This window comes from Aythya ferina (assembly GCF_964211825.1).
Source record: "Aythya ferina genome assembly, chromosome: 18".
Taxonomy (NCBI): Eukaryota; Metazoa; Chordata; class Aves; order Anseriformes; family Anatidae; genus Aythya; species Aythya ferina.
In genome coordinates this window covers 6,281,669-6,299,237 of record NC_140317.1, presented here as the reverse complement: position 1 = coordinate 6,299,237, position 17,569 = coordinate 6,281,669, and the positions used below count along the sequence as shown (strand labels likewise).

The following is a 17,569-nucleotide window of genomic DNA, read 5'->3' as shown; positions in this document are numbered from 1 at the left end:
ACTTATAAGAATAACTTTGGTTTCGGTGGAGCCTCCTATAATTAACTGTTTGACTAAAAGACGAATTTCATGTGCACATCTGCTATTAAAAAATCTGTTAAGAGTTACATTGTCTATCCCCTAATTACTGTCACAAACCAATAAACACGTTTTCAAACTTTTAAAATAGCCGTTGCTATGTAATTAGTTGCCAGTTTAGAAACATGAAAATTTTCAAAATTGGTTTAAATACATGAGACTTGCAGACACCAAATCCTCAGCTACATGAAACCCAAAGGGATATGGAAATCTTTGGATTACAAGTGCAAAACCTATGGCATCAGGCAAAACCTATCATTTGGATGTATTTTTGAATATCATGTGGTAAGATTGAAAAGTGCAAGCCATGGGAGACAAAATGAATGATTACCTCCTTCCTTTTTTGAACAGCAGGAGCTGTTTTGTTCCCTCTCAACAAAAACTTTCCTAACACCTACCACTCTTCTTCCAGCATTCTTTATTACAGACAGCAATCTTATTTAGAAATACTCAAACGCTGTTGGGGTGCTGCCTCATGTTTTAGACCACTATCTTCTCTTACAGGGCCACTGCAATTTAAAGATTTTACTGGCAGTCCAAAGTATTCTGTTGCTGTTTTGTATTTCTCTGTAGTGTCCTGCTGAACTGTGTCCTTACACAAATATATTGCTTCTGTGTGTTACATCTTTGGCTACACCAAGTAGCAAAAATGTTAGAAGTCAAATATCTTGAAACCAAGAACACAGAAACTACCACAAGCTGTAATGGAAGGACAGACAGATACATTAAATATTGGAGTCCTGAAGATTTTGGCAGCTTAACAGACTACCAGAAACAATGATAAGGTGCTGTCCATAGACAGAAGAATGAAATAGAGATTGCAAAGAGCAGAGGGTTCAGACAGACATTTCACGGAATCACAGAATTGTAGGGGTTTGAAGGGACCTCGAAAGATCATTGGGTCCAACCCCCCTGCCAAAGCAGGTTCCCTAGAGCAGGTTGCCCAGGTAGGTGTCCAGACGAGCCTTGAATACCTCCAGAGAAGGAGACTCCACTACCTCCCTGGGCAGCCTGTTCCATTGCTCTGCCACCCTCACTTTGAAGAAGTTCTTTCTCATGTTTGAATGACAGTTTTTTGTAATGCAACTTTCGGTATCTCTTTGGCATTTTTTAAGAAAACGTATCAAAACAAAAATCAAGAAATTTCTAACCATATTGTAAACACATACTGACAATTACTAATTAAAGTCAGGTATCCTTTAAAAGAAAAAAGAATATTGAGATTTTTAACACAGGAATTTTATTAGAAATGCATTCTCCAAGCAAAGAGAAAAGTCACCCTGCTTTCTTACCGTTGTCTCCGTTAATCCACCAACAGACACTGAGAGACCCAAAAGCACATAGTATTGATATGTCGGTAAACCCAAAAGCTGGGTGATTCGAGGGAAAGCTTCTGATGAGGCGTTCCAGTTTAGAGTTTCTGTCTCTGACCTGGGGAAAGGAAAGAAAATTAAAATGTGTGTGCATTGTCTTTCATCTCCATACAGTCCTAAGATACCTCTCTCATCCTCAAGCAGCATCAGTGAAGAAAGGCTCTGAATTACCTAAAAAAACAAATTAATCATTACTCCAATATATGAGGAAAATACAAAACAATGCTTCACTTTTCTGGCTGTGGCTGAAATTATGTTCAGCTTCTTGTCCAGATTCAGATAAGGGATTTGAACCACAGTTTCCTTTTCAAAAGCACTTTTCTCTACAACAAAAAACAACTAAACGTAATTCACCATTCCATTACCCATTCTCTCCCACCAACAGCTAGTTGACAAGTGATAGAAAGAAAGACTTAGCCCAGGAATGGCTGACACAAACCCACTACAGATCAATCAGTAGCCTACAGACAGACCACTTTTAGAATTGCAGGAGGCTGAGACTGCTAAAACAAACAGAATGGGGATACAGAGTTGGATATTGCTTGTCTCAATCAAGGGTGATAATCACCGTTCACAAGCAAGTTGCTCTCACTGCTTTTCTCTTGCTTTAACTAGAAATTCTATCTCAGAAAACTACTGTGGAATTGTCATTCTGATCAATCAGTCTTCTCCAGTAGGGAAAAAAATCAGGAAGAGGGACTCCCAATAAATACAAGCTTTCACATTATGAAGAGAAAATGAGATTATGAACTGCACATTTCATAAACAACAGGTTTACGAAAGCCCAACCACCAGCATATCTGTTTTACCAATGGCCTCTCAACTATTTCCTATGAACTACGAGGAAATTCTTTACTGTGAGGGTGGTCAAACACTGGAACAGGCTTCCTACAGAAATGGTTGATGCCCCATGCCCATCAGTGTTCAAGAGGCATTTGGATAATGCTCTTAGTAATATGCCCTAACTTTTTGTTAGCCCTGAAGTGCTTAGGCAGTTGGACATGATGATGTTTGAAGGTCCCCACCAACTACTCCATTGTTCTATCTACTACAGATATCATCTCTACCATTCACCATGAAATTGGCCAATGGGTTCAGAAATTACAGAAAGCATAAGCAGCATTACCATATAAGCCCTGTCTCCTTAGGAAATCATTATTTTAACAGGCACCTGTGCTGAAAGTTCTTGACTATTTTATACGTTTACGCATATTCACTGAACGCTTCAACAAAACTCTATGAAACAGCACCGAATGTTCCTCAATAAAATATATAACCATATTACGGATTTGGCACAGAATTTGGATCAGGTTGCTTGTGTTAGGTAAACTTTGTGTATGCATCTTCTTATTTTCACTGTTTTAGGAAACCTTCGTCAATGTATTACCTTGGAAATATCCTCTCTAGCTCTTCTCGATGAGGTATATGTGGAACTGGAGGACGGTCAAAATGTAAAAGAGTAAGGAACACAGATCCTGCATGAGCTCGAAATTTATCAATTTTTTCAGCTGCTTGTTGGGCCAGCCAGCACATAATCTGTTTGCAACTACAAGAAACAGAACAATTCATCATGTAATACAAGTGGAACATGTATTTCAATTTTAAATTGTTGCAATTATATCAAAAAATACTCTGATATGAAACTAGTCTGGTTTAACACTTTATAACGAATGCACACATTATTTAAGATATCAACACGGTGATAGAATGTCTAGAGCTTTGTCTTACATATATCAATCAAAAAATGCCATGACTAGTACTACAGGGTTTGATACAACATTTCATCTGAAAAGATACAATAGTGCTTTATGGATTGGATGAACTACTATATTTCAAACGGAAATAGAGCGGGAATCTTGGAAAAACACATTTTCAGTTGTAAAACTGCAGATATACCAGTGTACAAGGCCTATCCCAAAATCACATATATCCCAAATGAGGATTCAACTTTGGCTAGTTACTACCAATACCCAATTTTGCTCACATTCATAATTAAACTCCCAGCAACTATGTTCTTCAGGCCCTTTACAACTTCCAAAAGGACAACTAAGATAGTAAAAACAGCTAGAATCCTTCAGTTACAGCAAAATCCAGAACACATAGAACATGTGATCCTTTCTCTTTTGATCCAGCTGGCAGGAATACTCTTCTATGTTGTACATGAATAATCTCTGCAACAGAAGGAAGCCCCTGGACAATGGGCACTGGCTAAGTACCAGATATCTACAGAATCCAGTATTTTCCTTCCAAGTGTCTCAACTGAAGAACTAATAGTCAGTCACTTGTTTTTAGTGGTGTTTTTTTATTTTTATTTTTAAATTAGAAATTGAGTATATATCCAGCTAATCATTGGATATGCTCTATTCACAAACTAACACCTATTGAGAATTATTAAGAAAGTTTTGCTGTAGCTCAAGCTAAACTTAAAAATCAGTAAGTATTCTTTCATTTACTGTTAGAAACACTGAGGAATACTCACAAAATTCAGAATCTGAAGCTCAGTGTAAATTTTGTTTTCCTGTATTTTCTTACTAATAGATCTATAAAGATGACATTCATGAAAACAAACTTATCTCCACATTTTTATCACATTCCAAATTAATGATGCAATCCTCTGGGTAAACAGGTGAATTTGCTTTTTATTTAAGTGAATAATACTGGCAAGCTCCACAAAGGTTGCAAGTATGGTGCAAATCTCACAGATGCACTGTATTTTAAAGGTGAGACTGCCACACGGTTTCTCTCATTCAGGTTAGCATCTCCGAAAAGCAGACACAATATTCTCAGCACCTGTACGAGTGTAAACTTGATGCACTTCTGTCATACTCAATAAAGGAGTAAGTATACAATACATAAGCAATGCTTTCTTGTATGGACTGGAATGTACTTGTACAAGATAAGACACAAAAACAGAACAGGTAGCATACATGTTGGCATTAATTAACTCCGCTTCATTCTGAACCAGCAAAAGCGTCACTTCCATTAAACTTGTCATAGCAGCTTTACGTACCCTGTTGAAACAGAAATACATTAGAGTAGTTACATCAGAACTTATTTAAATAAACACAGGAGCAGTTAAGTTAAGCAGACACAGGCAAAAATTTAAACAGGTAGAAAATATTGAAAGCATTGACCAACGAGAGCAGCAATCATATTTACGGGAGGAAGAGAAGTGCACACAATTGTAAGCACAACCAATCCCCATTCCATAAAGCAAAGCCCTCGTTTACACTGACAGTACAACAGCCATCCTAGTTTTGCAGGCAAATCCCCTGCCTGACCATCTTGTTTTTCATTCCAGCCAGATATCATCAGGTTTATTCTTTATTTTAAGAAGGTTAAAATTGATAACAATTAGTAATATTTAGTATGCAATCAGACGTTTTTAAAACAAAGTGTTTTGTCTGCTCCAAATAATCTTCTAAAAATGCTAATCCCCCATTTTCACATTGAGATATTTAAGCACTATTAGTGTCATATTCTTCTGATTTTTTAAGCTTAATGCTTCCAATGATAAGAAAAATAGTCATTCTGAATAGCTTAAATACATATGCTAAATAATAATTAGTTCTGTGAAAATGATCAGCTGAAGTAACACTAGGATGTACTTGAAGTGCATCTTCAAGACCAGGACCAATATGTTCATCCTTTCTCAGTAATAATTAAAGTATAAATATATTGAGGTTTATGAAAAGGTACACCTGCCTACTGTGAAATTACATACTCCTGTTTCAAATTTCCAAAGTAAACTGAAGAGTTGTCCATGTAATCTAAAACTGGGTGGGACATTTGTCATAACAACAAAAAAGGGTAAATTACATCATTTTTTCCTAGGTAGCGTAATATAAGTTTGGCAATCTTTCATCAAAGGATGTTTTTCTACCTTTTTCATATAATATCTGACTTTCAGATAGTCTTGTCTAACACCTGTAGACAGATTGGACAAGTCCCAGCAAACAATCTGTCAAAAGAAATGTAAAGTTTGCATATGGAAAGTAAAGTTGGTTAAACTTTCCCACGATTCCCTTAAAGAAAGATAAAAATTACACACCAAAGAAAAGGCCTCTCTGGAGAAATGGCAATTCTCCCCCTATCTTTCCATCTTAGTCAATGGTTTAAAAGAAACATAATGAGAAAACATTCATATCTGAGAGGCCACAGAAGTATTTAGCAGGCAATAGTTTGCTAGGAGAAAAGCTTCCCCTTCCCCCTTTTAATTTACATGTTTTGACTGTTGATTTTGGCTGGCATTGTCAAAGAAGCTTTAAAAGAATCCGGTGCTCAAAGCACATTTGAATTTTAATGGCTGTTGGGAATTTAATTTCCTCAGGATTTCTTTGAAAATTTCCACTTTGTAGAGTTATGTTTTGTTTTGTTTTTAAATTAAGACAAAGACAAAAGGATTAACAATAGGCATGGGGAACTTATCTGAGAGCTGTTACATGTGGAAGTTAACTTGAATAACTAATTATACTTAACCATCGTCTTTCTTATCTACGTTAGTACCTCATCTAATTTTGAAAGCAGAAAGCTTACCTAAACTTTCTGTTTTTCTTCTTAGCTTTCTCTGACTCACCACACCCTATATGCTTGCTCTTACATTTTGTTTCAGCTACCCTTGTGTCACTGTATCCTCTAAGTTAGAGGCCCACTCACCTCCTTCTTGCTTTTAGACAGCTGAGGAAGAAGGTGAGGGAATGCCAAGATACTTCATCCCTTGCGCAAGCTGGAACGACCTGTTCTTGATCCTTACAGTTTGCATCTTTGTTTCCTCTTCTAAATTTGAGAAGTCAAACACACCCACTCTTCTCTGATTTCTTGTCCTGTTATTTCCCTTCTTCCCAAGATTCCTTTTGACTGTCTTTTTACATTGTGAACTCCATTCCCCACACAACCTTGCTGTCATACTACAATTTTAACAATCAGGAATGAAGGCTAAGGTGCAAGGTACATACAAATAAATAACTAAAAGTAAAAATGTAAATAAACAAAAAGTAAATAAATAAAACTACAAGCACACATTAACTCCAGCTGATAAAAGTAACTTATTTTCCCTGTACAATTTTAAAAAACACATCTGTATATAGTATTGTGAAGAACCTAAAGGTTGCTCCAGAACACGCCTGGTTTGCTTGCAGCAGGGAGGAGGGAGCAAATGACTGAGAGGGCTGCGGCCACAGAAAGAAGTGTGCTGAGGAACAAGGCACCCTCCTTCCCCCGCCTGCAAGGTACAACTCACTTCTTGCCCACTATAGCCCTCCCAAATCAGCAATTACCATCACAGTTTGCAACCACCTTCTATGAGATCTGCCAGCTTTGCAATAGCCACAACATTACTAGTTTGGAGCCTTTTCTTTCAGTAGCACTCTATCATTGCTCACCTGGGGAGTCTTAGCTGCAACTTTCAGTAGAGTAACCTTAAATATTTATATTTTTAAAATTAAATTAAATGGAAATTATGTTTCACGTTTGTGTACTACTGTTGTAAAAACACCCTTTGCAGAAGAGGATAGTAGCTGTAAAATTTTTCTAAAGCATTTCATACACTCTGCCAGGCCAGGATTGAAACTAAACACCAAAGCCCTTTAATGTGACTCAGCACTGTTAGACAACGACTTCTTCAATAAACTGGAAAATAAGGAAATCTTCTCAACCAACAAAGTAATTTCATACCACTACTTTTCATGTACTTCCTTTTCCTGCAAGGATGCAATAAAAGCATACATGGACACTGGATCTGAAGAATCAACAGGTGGTTAATTTACAGTCCTGAATATGCACCCCTGTACCCTGAGGTGCCTCATTGAGTTGGCACACAGGAAAGAATTTTGGCAATAGCTTTAATCTGGCTAATTTAGGCTGCAGTCAAAATGTGGTGGTTGCATTTCAGTGTCCAAGGAGCCTGAGTTCACAGTAAGGTAGCATTACATGGCAGGCTGTTCCACTACATCTCCATAGCTGCTATTGCTCACGCAAACTGCACTGATGCTATTTGAGTTATGCTTTCCTGTGTTGCAGACATCTGACTCGAGTTTTGTAGACAGATTAGAAACCACCACTCGCATGCAAAGCTTGCCTGTGGTGTATTTAGCGTTTACTCAGATAAAGAAATGGAATAGTGGGGAAACAGACAGCATCTATCAAATGCATAGTACCATGCCATTACTATACGATAAAAAAGTGTACTTTAAAAATACAGTAAAAATACAACTGCCACAATCTTATACCTCTTACTGTAAACTTCACAACAGTAGACATTTAGAAATCATAACAAAGTTATGATTTAATTATTTCTGAAACCGAAGAGCTGCATTCATTGAAACTTTAAACTTACAAAAGAGTCAACACCACGGCACTTTAAATTTATTTCTATTTTTTAAAATCTTGGTCACTAACCTTGAAAATTTGTCACTCACAAGTTATGCAACTGCTCCCTCTCCTGGCAAAAAAAATCCCATGAACGTACAATAGAAGAGCTCAATAACTGAGCACCAATATATTATTTTAAAGAAACTAGAAAAGTTGTTTTAAATCACTGTTTTTTTCCAACTAAATACATTTCTATTATTCAAGAATATCATCCACAAAATAAGAGCAAGGCAAAACTTCAGTTTCATGTCTTATTCATTTCTGAAGCAGGGGTCAAAAAATTCTGGTCAGCCTTTCTTTTCACCTTCCATATCTCTTACCCCAGTGTATTTCTACCTATACCCAATTCTTGACAAGATTGGAGTGCTTATTTTTAACAGGTTTCCAAAAGACATATATATATATTTTTTTAACTAGGCATCAAACACGACAGCTAAGTTGAAGTCCCCAATTGCAAGGCATCTTACCATCCTCCAACATCTCCTCGGCTGTCTGTGGTGTAGTCAGTCACACCGTTAAGTAGCGTAGCATAAATCTGAGTAACATTGTCTTTGCAGACATATTCTTCCTGAGATCCTTCTCCCTTTACACCTACTGTTTGGCAAACCCTTTAAAAAGAGAAAATGAAATGAAAAAATAAACACTACAACACTAGCAAGGGGAAAACATTAAGATCATAGCTTTGTCCTGTTGCTTAATAAACTTCCCTGGACAGACAGTATTCTAAGCACCTTTTTTGTTTGTTTGTAGCTAATATTACACAGTATGCAGAATATTTCTGAGTCTACAGCATTCTATTTGAGGATTTCTTATCAGTGTTCAGGTTTAAAAACAAAGAAAAATAAGGCCGAAAACTCAACAGATAAGCAGACTGTTTGCGTGTCTATAATACTACGAAAAGAAGCATGTTCATTGTGCCTGTCAGTTTCTACACTCTTATTACAATGAAGTAAACAAGAGCAAATAGTAATATTACATTAATATTACATGCACTGAATTCAACATTACCAATTCTTTTCACCAAAGGCATGGGTAACATAGGAAAGAGATTTTTTTCTTCACTGTAACAGTTTAAAAATGTACGTGCTATAAAACTATTAACATTAACTACAGTGTGGCATGTCAATACTAAAAATATGTCTTAAGATAAAAAGTACAACTTCTTTAAAAATATTCAATTTTTTTATTGAGTGGAAAAAAAAGCATTCTTCCTTCTCACTAAAGCTCACCAAATTGCTGCCCATGAAAAAGGTGAACTTTGCAATATATTCTAGTATTCGGCTAATTGACTTAAAATGAAAAAAACATCAGAGTCTGTACTCCATCATTAGATTTGTGATAATCCTCTGAACCAAAGATATATTGAACAATGGAGAGGCACATAGTTCCCCCACTAAAAATGAGTACGTCATAGTGTAACTGATCTCAAGAACTATGGTGTGAGCTTGCATCAGAAAGCAGAATGAAAAGTAGAAAACATCTAGAGAAATAATTAAAAGTAGATAAGAATAAAAATGACAAACATACTTTGCAATTGCTATTAGGGCATCTCTTCTGGATTGTGCAAAGCTCACATCTTCAGGGGAAATTATGGTAGCTTTTTTTAAACCTTCTAAAACCTGAAAAAAAAATGAGATACTTAAAACCATTATATTATTTATGATAAATGGCCTACACTTAGAGGCGGATTATATATGAGAGAATCAAGCACACAACATTATTTGGTTTCTCACCATGACCTGTCAATATGCCTCAGTTTTCCCTTTAGACAAGTGTTCCATTGCAAAGGGATAATTCAGCCTCTGATTTTACCATTAACACTACTGAAGCAGGACAAAACTTTAATTACTAGAATCTACGACAAGCTAAACTCATGGTTTTCTGGAGTTACTGTATATTACAATCCTCAAAACTCTTTAACAAAGACCTTTAATTATGATCATTATTATTTATTTGATTACGATGATAGGTTTCATTTGAAATACATTGTGCCCTCTTGTCATGAAAATGACCACATTCTCTCACCTGTTGGAGCCTGCCCTTTAGCAGAAATCTTGGAAGAGCCCCAAGAGCCAGTGAAAAGCCACAACGAATCATTTCCTCAGTATTTTGTAGTCCTGAAATGTACCGTGTCACCAGCTCATCTACAAAAAATACAATTGCAAAGTGAAAAGCGACTACCACATCATTATCATTAGATATTTTACTAACCAAAAAAAAAAAAACAAAAACACAGAAGCTAGAAAATTTTATACTTCATTTAACTAAAATACAGAATATCTTAAATTTCCTACAGAAAAACAAATAAATAAAAAATTAAGACATTCACTGTTTCATGAAGAAATTCTTATTTTTATTTGTCACTTTCTAAATATGAAGTCCAATATTTAGGCACACTATCCCTAGTCATTCAAAGAAAAACAGAATCCTCCATTTAAAAAATTTATTTTTTTTAAATCCAAAAAATAAGCCTAACTATGAATTTCAGTGTAAAATCAGAGGAACAGGTTGTATTATGTTTACAGGTCATCGTTTTTCATAATCAGACAAACACTATTAGGAAATTTTTGTCTGGGATGGATTTGTCAAGGTCAGTTACTCAACTGTTCTCCCAAAAAAAGTCTTTCTTGAACTGAGGATTTAAAAACATACATACAGATCATACTAAGCAATGAGATAAATTCATGTTACTTTATATAGAGAAACAAAAGAAAAAAAAGTTGGACTTTTTACAGGAGAAGTCTCAAGAAGTGACCGCTTGGAAGCAGGAGATGCTATTCTCAGGGTCTTTGAATTGCTACGTGATGAAATAGGGACAATGGCTCTGCAAACACTAGCGCAGAGGAAAGGAATGAAAATAAACCGAACTATGTATGGGAAAAGAATGCTCAACAAAGAAGTGGTATGAAGATGATAATGAGGATGAAGAAAAAAAAATCTCTATATTTCGACTGTAGTCTTCATCACTGACTTAACAGACAATACTTCCTTTACATGATTTCACAGCTACTATATTAAACTCTTCTGTGAAACACAAAGGAAAGCAAGACAGTTCAGAAAAAAAATCTAAGAACAACCAAGACTGCTGCAGAGGACACAATTCTGATGGAAAAAGGAGAAAGGTGGTCTTAATCGCTTTATTGAATACATACTTTTTTATCCTCAAAAGGGAAAAAATAAAAAGAATCAGAAATCCCATGAAGATTACATAATTCTGCCATTGCTTACTGCCATCTAAGATTTAAATGATTGAGCAATGTTTGCTAGAGGAAGAAAGATTAGTTACCATAAGAAACTACCCTTTAGTCATAACTCATGACTTTTTTTTTTTTTAATCCCTACGCAATTGACAGGCCTTAACTAGTTCCTCACATCAGGAAACCAGTTCCCTGTCCAGAGGTTAGCAATACCTTCATATAAGCACATCTATTATTTAAAAACTTCCAAACCACTGGAGTGTAAGAGTCTTGAGGCCACAGGAAGACGCAATGCTTGCTTGGACTGCAAGATGATCTTAGACAGTAAGACTACTACTGTTGTCTCTTTAATTGATGTAACTTTAGGACTGATATTTTAGGAAAAATGTCAGAAAATTAAGAGACGGTGAAAAATTAAAAGTTTTCTTCCATTTACAAATCTGACTTCAATTATGTCCCTAGACTATCATGGCTATATGGCTAGTTTGATTCTTCCAGGCGCACAGTAGATGAAAAGCTAACACAGAAAAAAATGAAGTTTAACAGGCATCCAACAGTATAGCATCAAAACAGATGTAGCCATCTATTGCATGTTCTTCCTCTCTCCCTCTTGATTTTGAAATCTGTCTGTGTTTTCTGCTCCGCTTTTACAGAAGCTTGAAACTTCATACTTACGTAAAAATGTGTTACATTAACATTTCAATTTATTTTTAGCCTTCTTTGACGCAGCATTGTCTCCTCCTGCCCAAAGTGTTATGTTTTTTACAAACATTACTTTTTCATGATTTTTTAAAAAAATTTCCTTCTATACCACATTATACCTGTTAGTGCTGCTAACAAAATAAATTTAAAAAAACAACAAGCAGGCACCAAACCTGCATAAAGGAAAGTTGTTTTTTTCTCTAAACAAGAACACAGAGATTTAACAACATATAAAGATTTAAAAATCAAGATAGGTTGCTTTCATATATCAGCCATAACTTCTTTAGGGCATGTATTGCACGTTACTCTGTATGTGATAGGTATCTAGCTCGTTCTTAGTACTACCATAATGGAAGTAAATAAAAAGGTATTCCGTTACCTGGCTTAGGCATGATACATGACTTAGGAATGGCAAAAAAAAAAAATAAATAAACCATTGTTTGGTAAAGTATATATAATTTCACTGTAATACTTAAAAACACAAGAACGTAAGTGCTGTTATTCTTAAAACTAATATATATAATCCAGTGATCTGTCTCTAATGGGCACAATACAATTTGATACTTGAAACAAAGCAAGGTGCATGAAAACCAGAATGAAAAACGTGTCAATTCATATGCCCATAAAAAGTTTAAGCCTACTACTGTACTACTTAGCCAAATCCTAATCCCATCCTTCACATGCACAGTTAGAAGAACTGGGTGTCTTTGTGAGCCTTCTCTTCTTAGCTCTGCCCTGACGCAGGTGCAGCACCCAGCACTTGGCCTTGCTGAACGTCATTAGGTTCACATAGGCTCACTTCTCAAGCTTGTCCAGGTCCCTTGGGATGGCATCCCTTCCTTCTGTGTATCAACTGCACCACTCAGCTTGGTGTCATCTGCAAACTTGCTGAGGGTGCACTTGATCCCATCCATTGTCTATGTTCTCTGTTTCACAGCAGGAAATAGAAAAGCACTCATGTTCACCTCCAGTCTAAAACAAGCAAAACCCTGAGGCATCTTCTAGACATTCAGTTGGTTTTATCATTCTTTCCTGAAGCATTTGAAGGTCCTTTAAAATTACCGATGCTCTCCCCACCCCCATTTCATCCAATACCTCCAAAGTGCAAGTTAGGTCCAGCCCAGTTTTTTCTACCTCTGCTGTAAATATGAATCATTATTACCCTGTAGAGCTGGATCAGCTTCTCCCTTTTCATTGATGTAATACTCATTACACAACGCAGCCAGTGCAGAGACTGCAGATTCCTGTAACAAAGGCAAAATTGTGAACTTAATGCATTTACTATATTAACATACTTTATGATAACTGTGCTTAGAGTTAAAAGGTTAAGAAGAAAGAGAGTAGATGAAAAAAAAAAATTATTCCCTTCAGCTACTGCCATTTACTTTGCCATTTTACATATTAATAGCAATGATACTTATTAATATCCATATTCTTGGAATACAAGAAATCTTAAATGATATACACAGGAGTCCTCTATAGCTTCTTAATTCTGTTCTCAAAGACACCTCAGACTCATTCTCTATGTAAAATCAAGGACTTGAAAGAGAAACAGCATTCATCTAAATAATATTTCAACTACCACAGACATTATACCAGCAAAATACAGAGAATTGTCTAATTACTGTAGATCCCTCACTTTCTAAAGAGAACAGTTTTCACCTTAAAGGCATGAAGTTATATTACAAGAGTGTACTTTATGTTAGAAAAAAAGATGACTTTTCAATGTCTCACGCACTGCCTTTAAAATTGTTTATCTCTAAAATATATATTGAAATAACTGAGAATTGACATTCACTGAACACACTTTGATTAATGTTAATTAATGTTAACCAAACACGTCAAAATTCTCTACAGTCTACAATGAATTTTCCTAAGCAAGATTTAGAAGTTCCAGTTATAAGACATACAATTCTTTGAACAAATTGCAAATACCAAAAGAATAGTCCAAGAATTCAAATTTAATCTTTTAATTTTTTTCAGTGATTTGGATACATTCTAGTGTACTCTATCTTCTGAGGAAGCTTTTAAAAATGAGCTACCAAATACCTGCAATGACGTTTTATCTTATTTTAAGAAATTAACAAAATGAACAAATCATGCTATATTCTAATAGTCTCTGTGACAGCTATAAACTCTAACAGGGCAGATTAAAGTTATCTTTTTAATTTAGAAGAACCTTTTAAGAGTGCTTACATAGTAAACATACATGTTATTACTCAAGAAAATTAAGGCAAATAACTGGAGTTGTTAAGACCATGTACATAAACAAGCATGAAATATATCCATCAATGGATTTAAAATTTAGAATTAGAGTAGCTCAAGAGCATATTAAAAGGATTTGTTCAATGGAAAATTTAGGCACACTGTCCCAAGTAACTTGTTGATTCACACAGATTTTCCCACTGTAACACTCCCTCGGTATATCAGGCCTGAGGGCACTATCCAGAGATGCTTTTTTCTTCTCACAAAAGTTCTCTGAAACCATTCAGAAGTACTACAATCAACATATCTTACACGTATTACAGACACGCATATTTCAGTAGATTTCTTTAATGTTATAGACAGTGGCTAAAATAGACATTTGATCCATGGTATACATTTTGAGAAAGGAAGTCTAAGATTTAAAAACTTCATATTTATATAAAAATGGCATTGGGCAGCCTAACAACCACATGAATTATAATTGTAGCAATATACAAGACAAACCAAAATTATACAAAATTATTCTATATAAAGTAGAAGAAAAATACCGTATCAATGTAATCATATGGCAGACAGCAAGCAGCTTCAAGCAACCATCAGTGACTCCTCACTGCCAGCCCATTATCAATGCCAGTGACCGTCAATTTGTTTAAACATGCACACAAGAACAACCTTTGTGGTAAATATTCAAGCATTAAACAAAAAGCCCCCTTTGAATTTTAGAGAAGGAAGAACTACTGTACCTTTATATGCTGTCGAGCAGTGCTTGAAACAAGAGGGAGACTTCTTAGACTGTCATTTATTAACCACTGCCAGCCGCCTGAAACAGTAAGGAATATACAGTGTTATCTTTCTTCCTTTCTAAACTTCAACATTTTCTCTCCTATTCTGCAAAGACCAGCAATTATACGTATTTACTTATTTCCTTGGTTTTCCAAAATAAACAAGGTTGTAACTCTTAGCCAGTACAGCTACTCTGGTTTGTTTTACAAACTACACAGTGCAAACATTGATTCTGGTCATACTGAAAACAATAGGAAAAAAAATTGCAAACAAATCTACTAACATTACCATTGGTTGCAGTATTTGTGTATCTTTTTGAAATTTTGATATTTGTTAGGCCACCCAACTTTGCTGATCCTCATTGCTCCTTTGAAAAACACAGTTCACTGATGTATTATAGCTTGATGAATAACTACTGAGATAAGGAAAGGTTATTTAAAATACCACATACCAATTATTGGATCTCCTCTAAATGGCATTTTTGATAGTGACAACTTTTCAATTAAAGTGCAGACTGTAAGAAAATAAATTTGACAAACAGATAAATACAAAGAAAATGACAAGTTCCAGCTACTTTGAAGATACAGGCACATAGAGTTACATACGCAGTAATATTAAATTGAAGAAAATTTGCAAAGAGAAGTCCAAGATATGTGAAAGAAGAAACTGAAAAGAAATCATACTGGAGATTCTTACATACAAAATAGCTACCATGCAGCAATTGCTCTTTGACATGAGCTAGTACCATCATTAATGCAAAGGCAGTGCTTGCTGGTATGGATTCTGTCCCCTCAGCCATTTCAGGTACCCATTGGTCAGCCTTGTGTTCCTATACCAGTTTGTAAATGGCAATGTCTCACTAACTACAATACTACAAATTGGACAGTTTTAATACTACAACCACTAAAAACAAACAAACAACAAAAAAATAAAAAAAGAAAAAAGACACACAAAGATCATTATAAAATGTGAACGTTTTTCCTACTTAGCAGCATTTTTAAACCTTCACAGAGTGAAGCAGTGATCTGTTTACTACACAGAGCTAGGAGCTACCTAACTGAATGGAGCTTTCTTTCCTTTGATATTCAGAATACGAGAAAAGGATGTAATAACTAACATCGCTTTATTATTTCATATCTGTAAACTTAAATGAGTTCTGAACTTATAAAAAACATTTAAAGAATAGTATTTTTTTGTGTGTGTGTTTCAAAGATATTTGGGGGAATAGAGATTAACACAGAAAATATTGCAAACTGTTATGCAGCAGATCAACAGTAATGCTCAAATGAGAACTCAGTGCTCAGCACACTATCACTCATCTCCTGGTGATCAGTTAAAATATAACACGCATCAGTATAGAATCTGACTGCTTTAGAGTTGGTGGAGAAGACAGAACAAGCTACTATATAATGCCACCTTCTTGTTTTGCTTTCCTCCCACAGTTTTATCTTTGAATCTTACTCCAGGCTCTGTACACTGTTCACCACCATCTTCATTTATAACCAACTTACTGGGCTCCAAACCTACTCTCCAATTCAGTCCTCACTATGGTAATGTCTCACAGACTCCCCATGCTCCGACTCCATTCAATATTGCATGTCAGCTTCTTTGTTCTGATATTTATTCACAGACAGATTAAGTACAACGTGACTAAACCCAAGTCTCTTAGGGTTCCTCTTCAGTTCTCTGTGCTTCTTTTATGCTCTATTGTGGTTGAGACCATCATCTTCATTAGACATGCATGCAATTTGTGGAACATTTTCAATTCTTCCCTTATTCCACCTACACGGCTGTATCATGCCAAAACACTGCCATTTTTACTTCTCAAATACTGTGAAATATTCAGTTGCTTAACAGCTAAAAGACATAATAAAAAAAACAGTAGGTGTAAATAACTATTCTTTCAGCCTGTGTTATCGTGTCAGGTCTGTAAACTTACTCAAAGATGCAAAGATCCCTTTGTCCCTTTGCCCCTCTACCCCTCCTATTCAACTGCCTTTCTGACTTGGTACTGAAGCTTCTTTACCCACTAACTTCGAAGATGTGAATTAAGTCATCCAAAGGCAGAATCTGCTATCCAGCACTTCCTTTATTCAACCTATGAACAGGAAACTAAGTTTGACATCATTTTCTGGATACCCAGGCTACCTCTTTCCTGCAATGCCCTTACTTTTTACAGTGTTTCAGTACATAATGGTCATCGAAATCCACATGAACTCACCATCATTTATGTAACACAACCCATTTCATGAACTGTTGTTTATATGGTCTTTATTCTTGACCTTTGCACACACGCATATTATGATAATTGATTAGTTACATGATCACATCTGACTTAGTGGAGCGATCACATCTCTTCTGGATAGGAACTGGAGTATCTGAGGGAAGGAAGCCAATTTGGCCCTGAAGAAAGTTAGTTCTGTGCAAAGAGTGTGTGACATAAAACCAAGAACTACCTTCAACTCTTACACAAACATGGTAATTCACAAATGTGCTGGCAAACAACGTTCTGGCATACCTGACTGTGTATTAGCTTTCAAATTTTGTATTTTTAACTACTGTGCATGCTCTATTTATGCATTCAGTGCAATGTATATAAAACAAAATGAAAAAAAGTAAACAGAAGAATTCATTATTGCAAATTCTGCCTTCACACCCCAGCTGTGATACTTACCGGCTGGTCTCATCAGTTCTCCACCTAAACCCCTGCAAAGCAGAAACAGAGGCATCAGAGCATAACCCATCACAAGCAACCCAAGTGCACTGCCTAATACGAAAATAAGATTCAACCATTTTAGAATGAAAGCAGCTCACAAAGTACCTTCATCTTTTGTACCTGACCAATGCTAAAATACTTCTTTT

At 35.7% G+C, this 17,569-nt stretch overlaps 1 protein-coding gene across 3 annotated transcripts in view; it reads right to left on the bottom strand.

The window, feature by feature from the left end:
* Positions 1-17,569, bottom strand: part of TBCD (tubulin folding cofactor D) — a 125,628-nt gene that overhangs the window by 20,141 nt on the left and 87,918 nt on the right. For all 3 annotated transcript variants that reach the window (XM_084492634.1, XM_084492635.1, XM_084492633.1), the window contains 10 exons: positions 17,382-17,413; positions 15,159-15,221; positions 14,668-14,744; positions 12,882-12,963; positions 9,846-9,964; positions 9,348-9,439; positions 8,288-8,428; positions 4,379-4,462; positions 2,839-2,997; positions 1,371-1,509 (listed from right to left, as the gene is read on the bottom strand). In XM_084492634.1, coding sequence (XP_084348760.1) covers positions 1,371-1,509; positions 2,839-2,997; positions 4,379-4,462; positions 8,288-8,428; positions 9,348-9,439; positions 9,846-9,964; positions 12,882-12,963; positions 14,668-14,744; positions 15,159-15,221; positions 17,382-17,413 — 988 coding nt within the window. The remainder of the gene's footprint in view (positions 1-1,370; positions 1,510-2,838; positions 2,998-4,378; positions 4,463-8,287; positions 8,429-9,347; positions 9,440-9,845; positions 9,965-12,881; positions 12,964-14,667; positions 14,745-15,158; positions 15,222-17,381; positions 17,414-17,569) is intronic.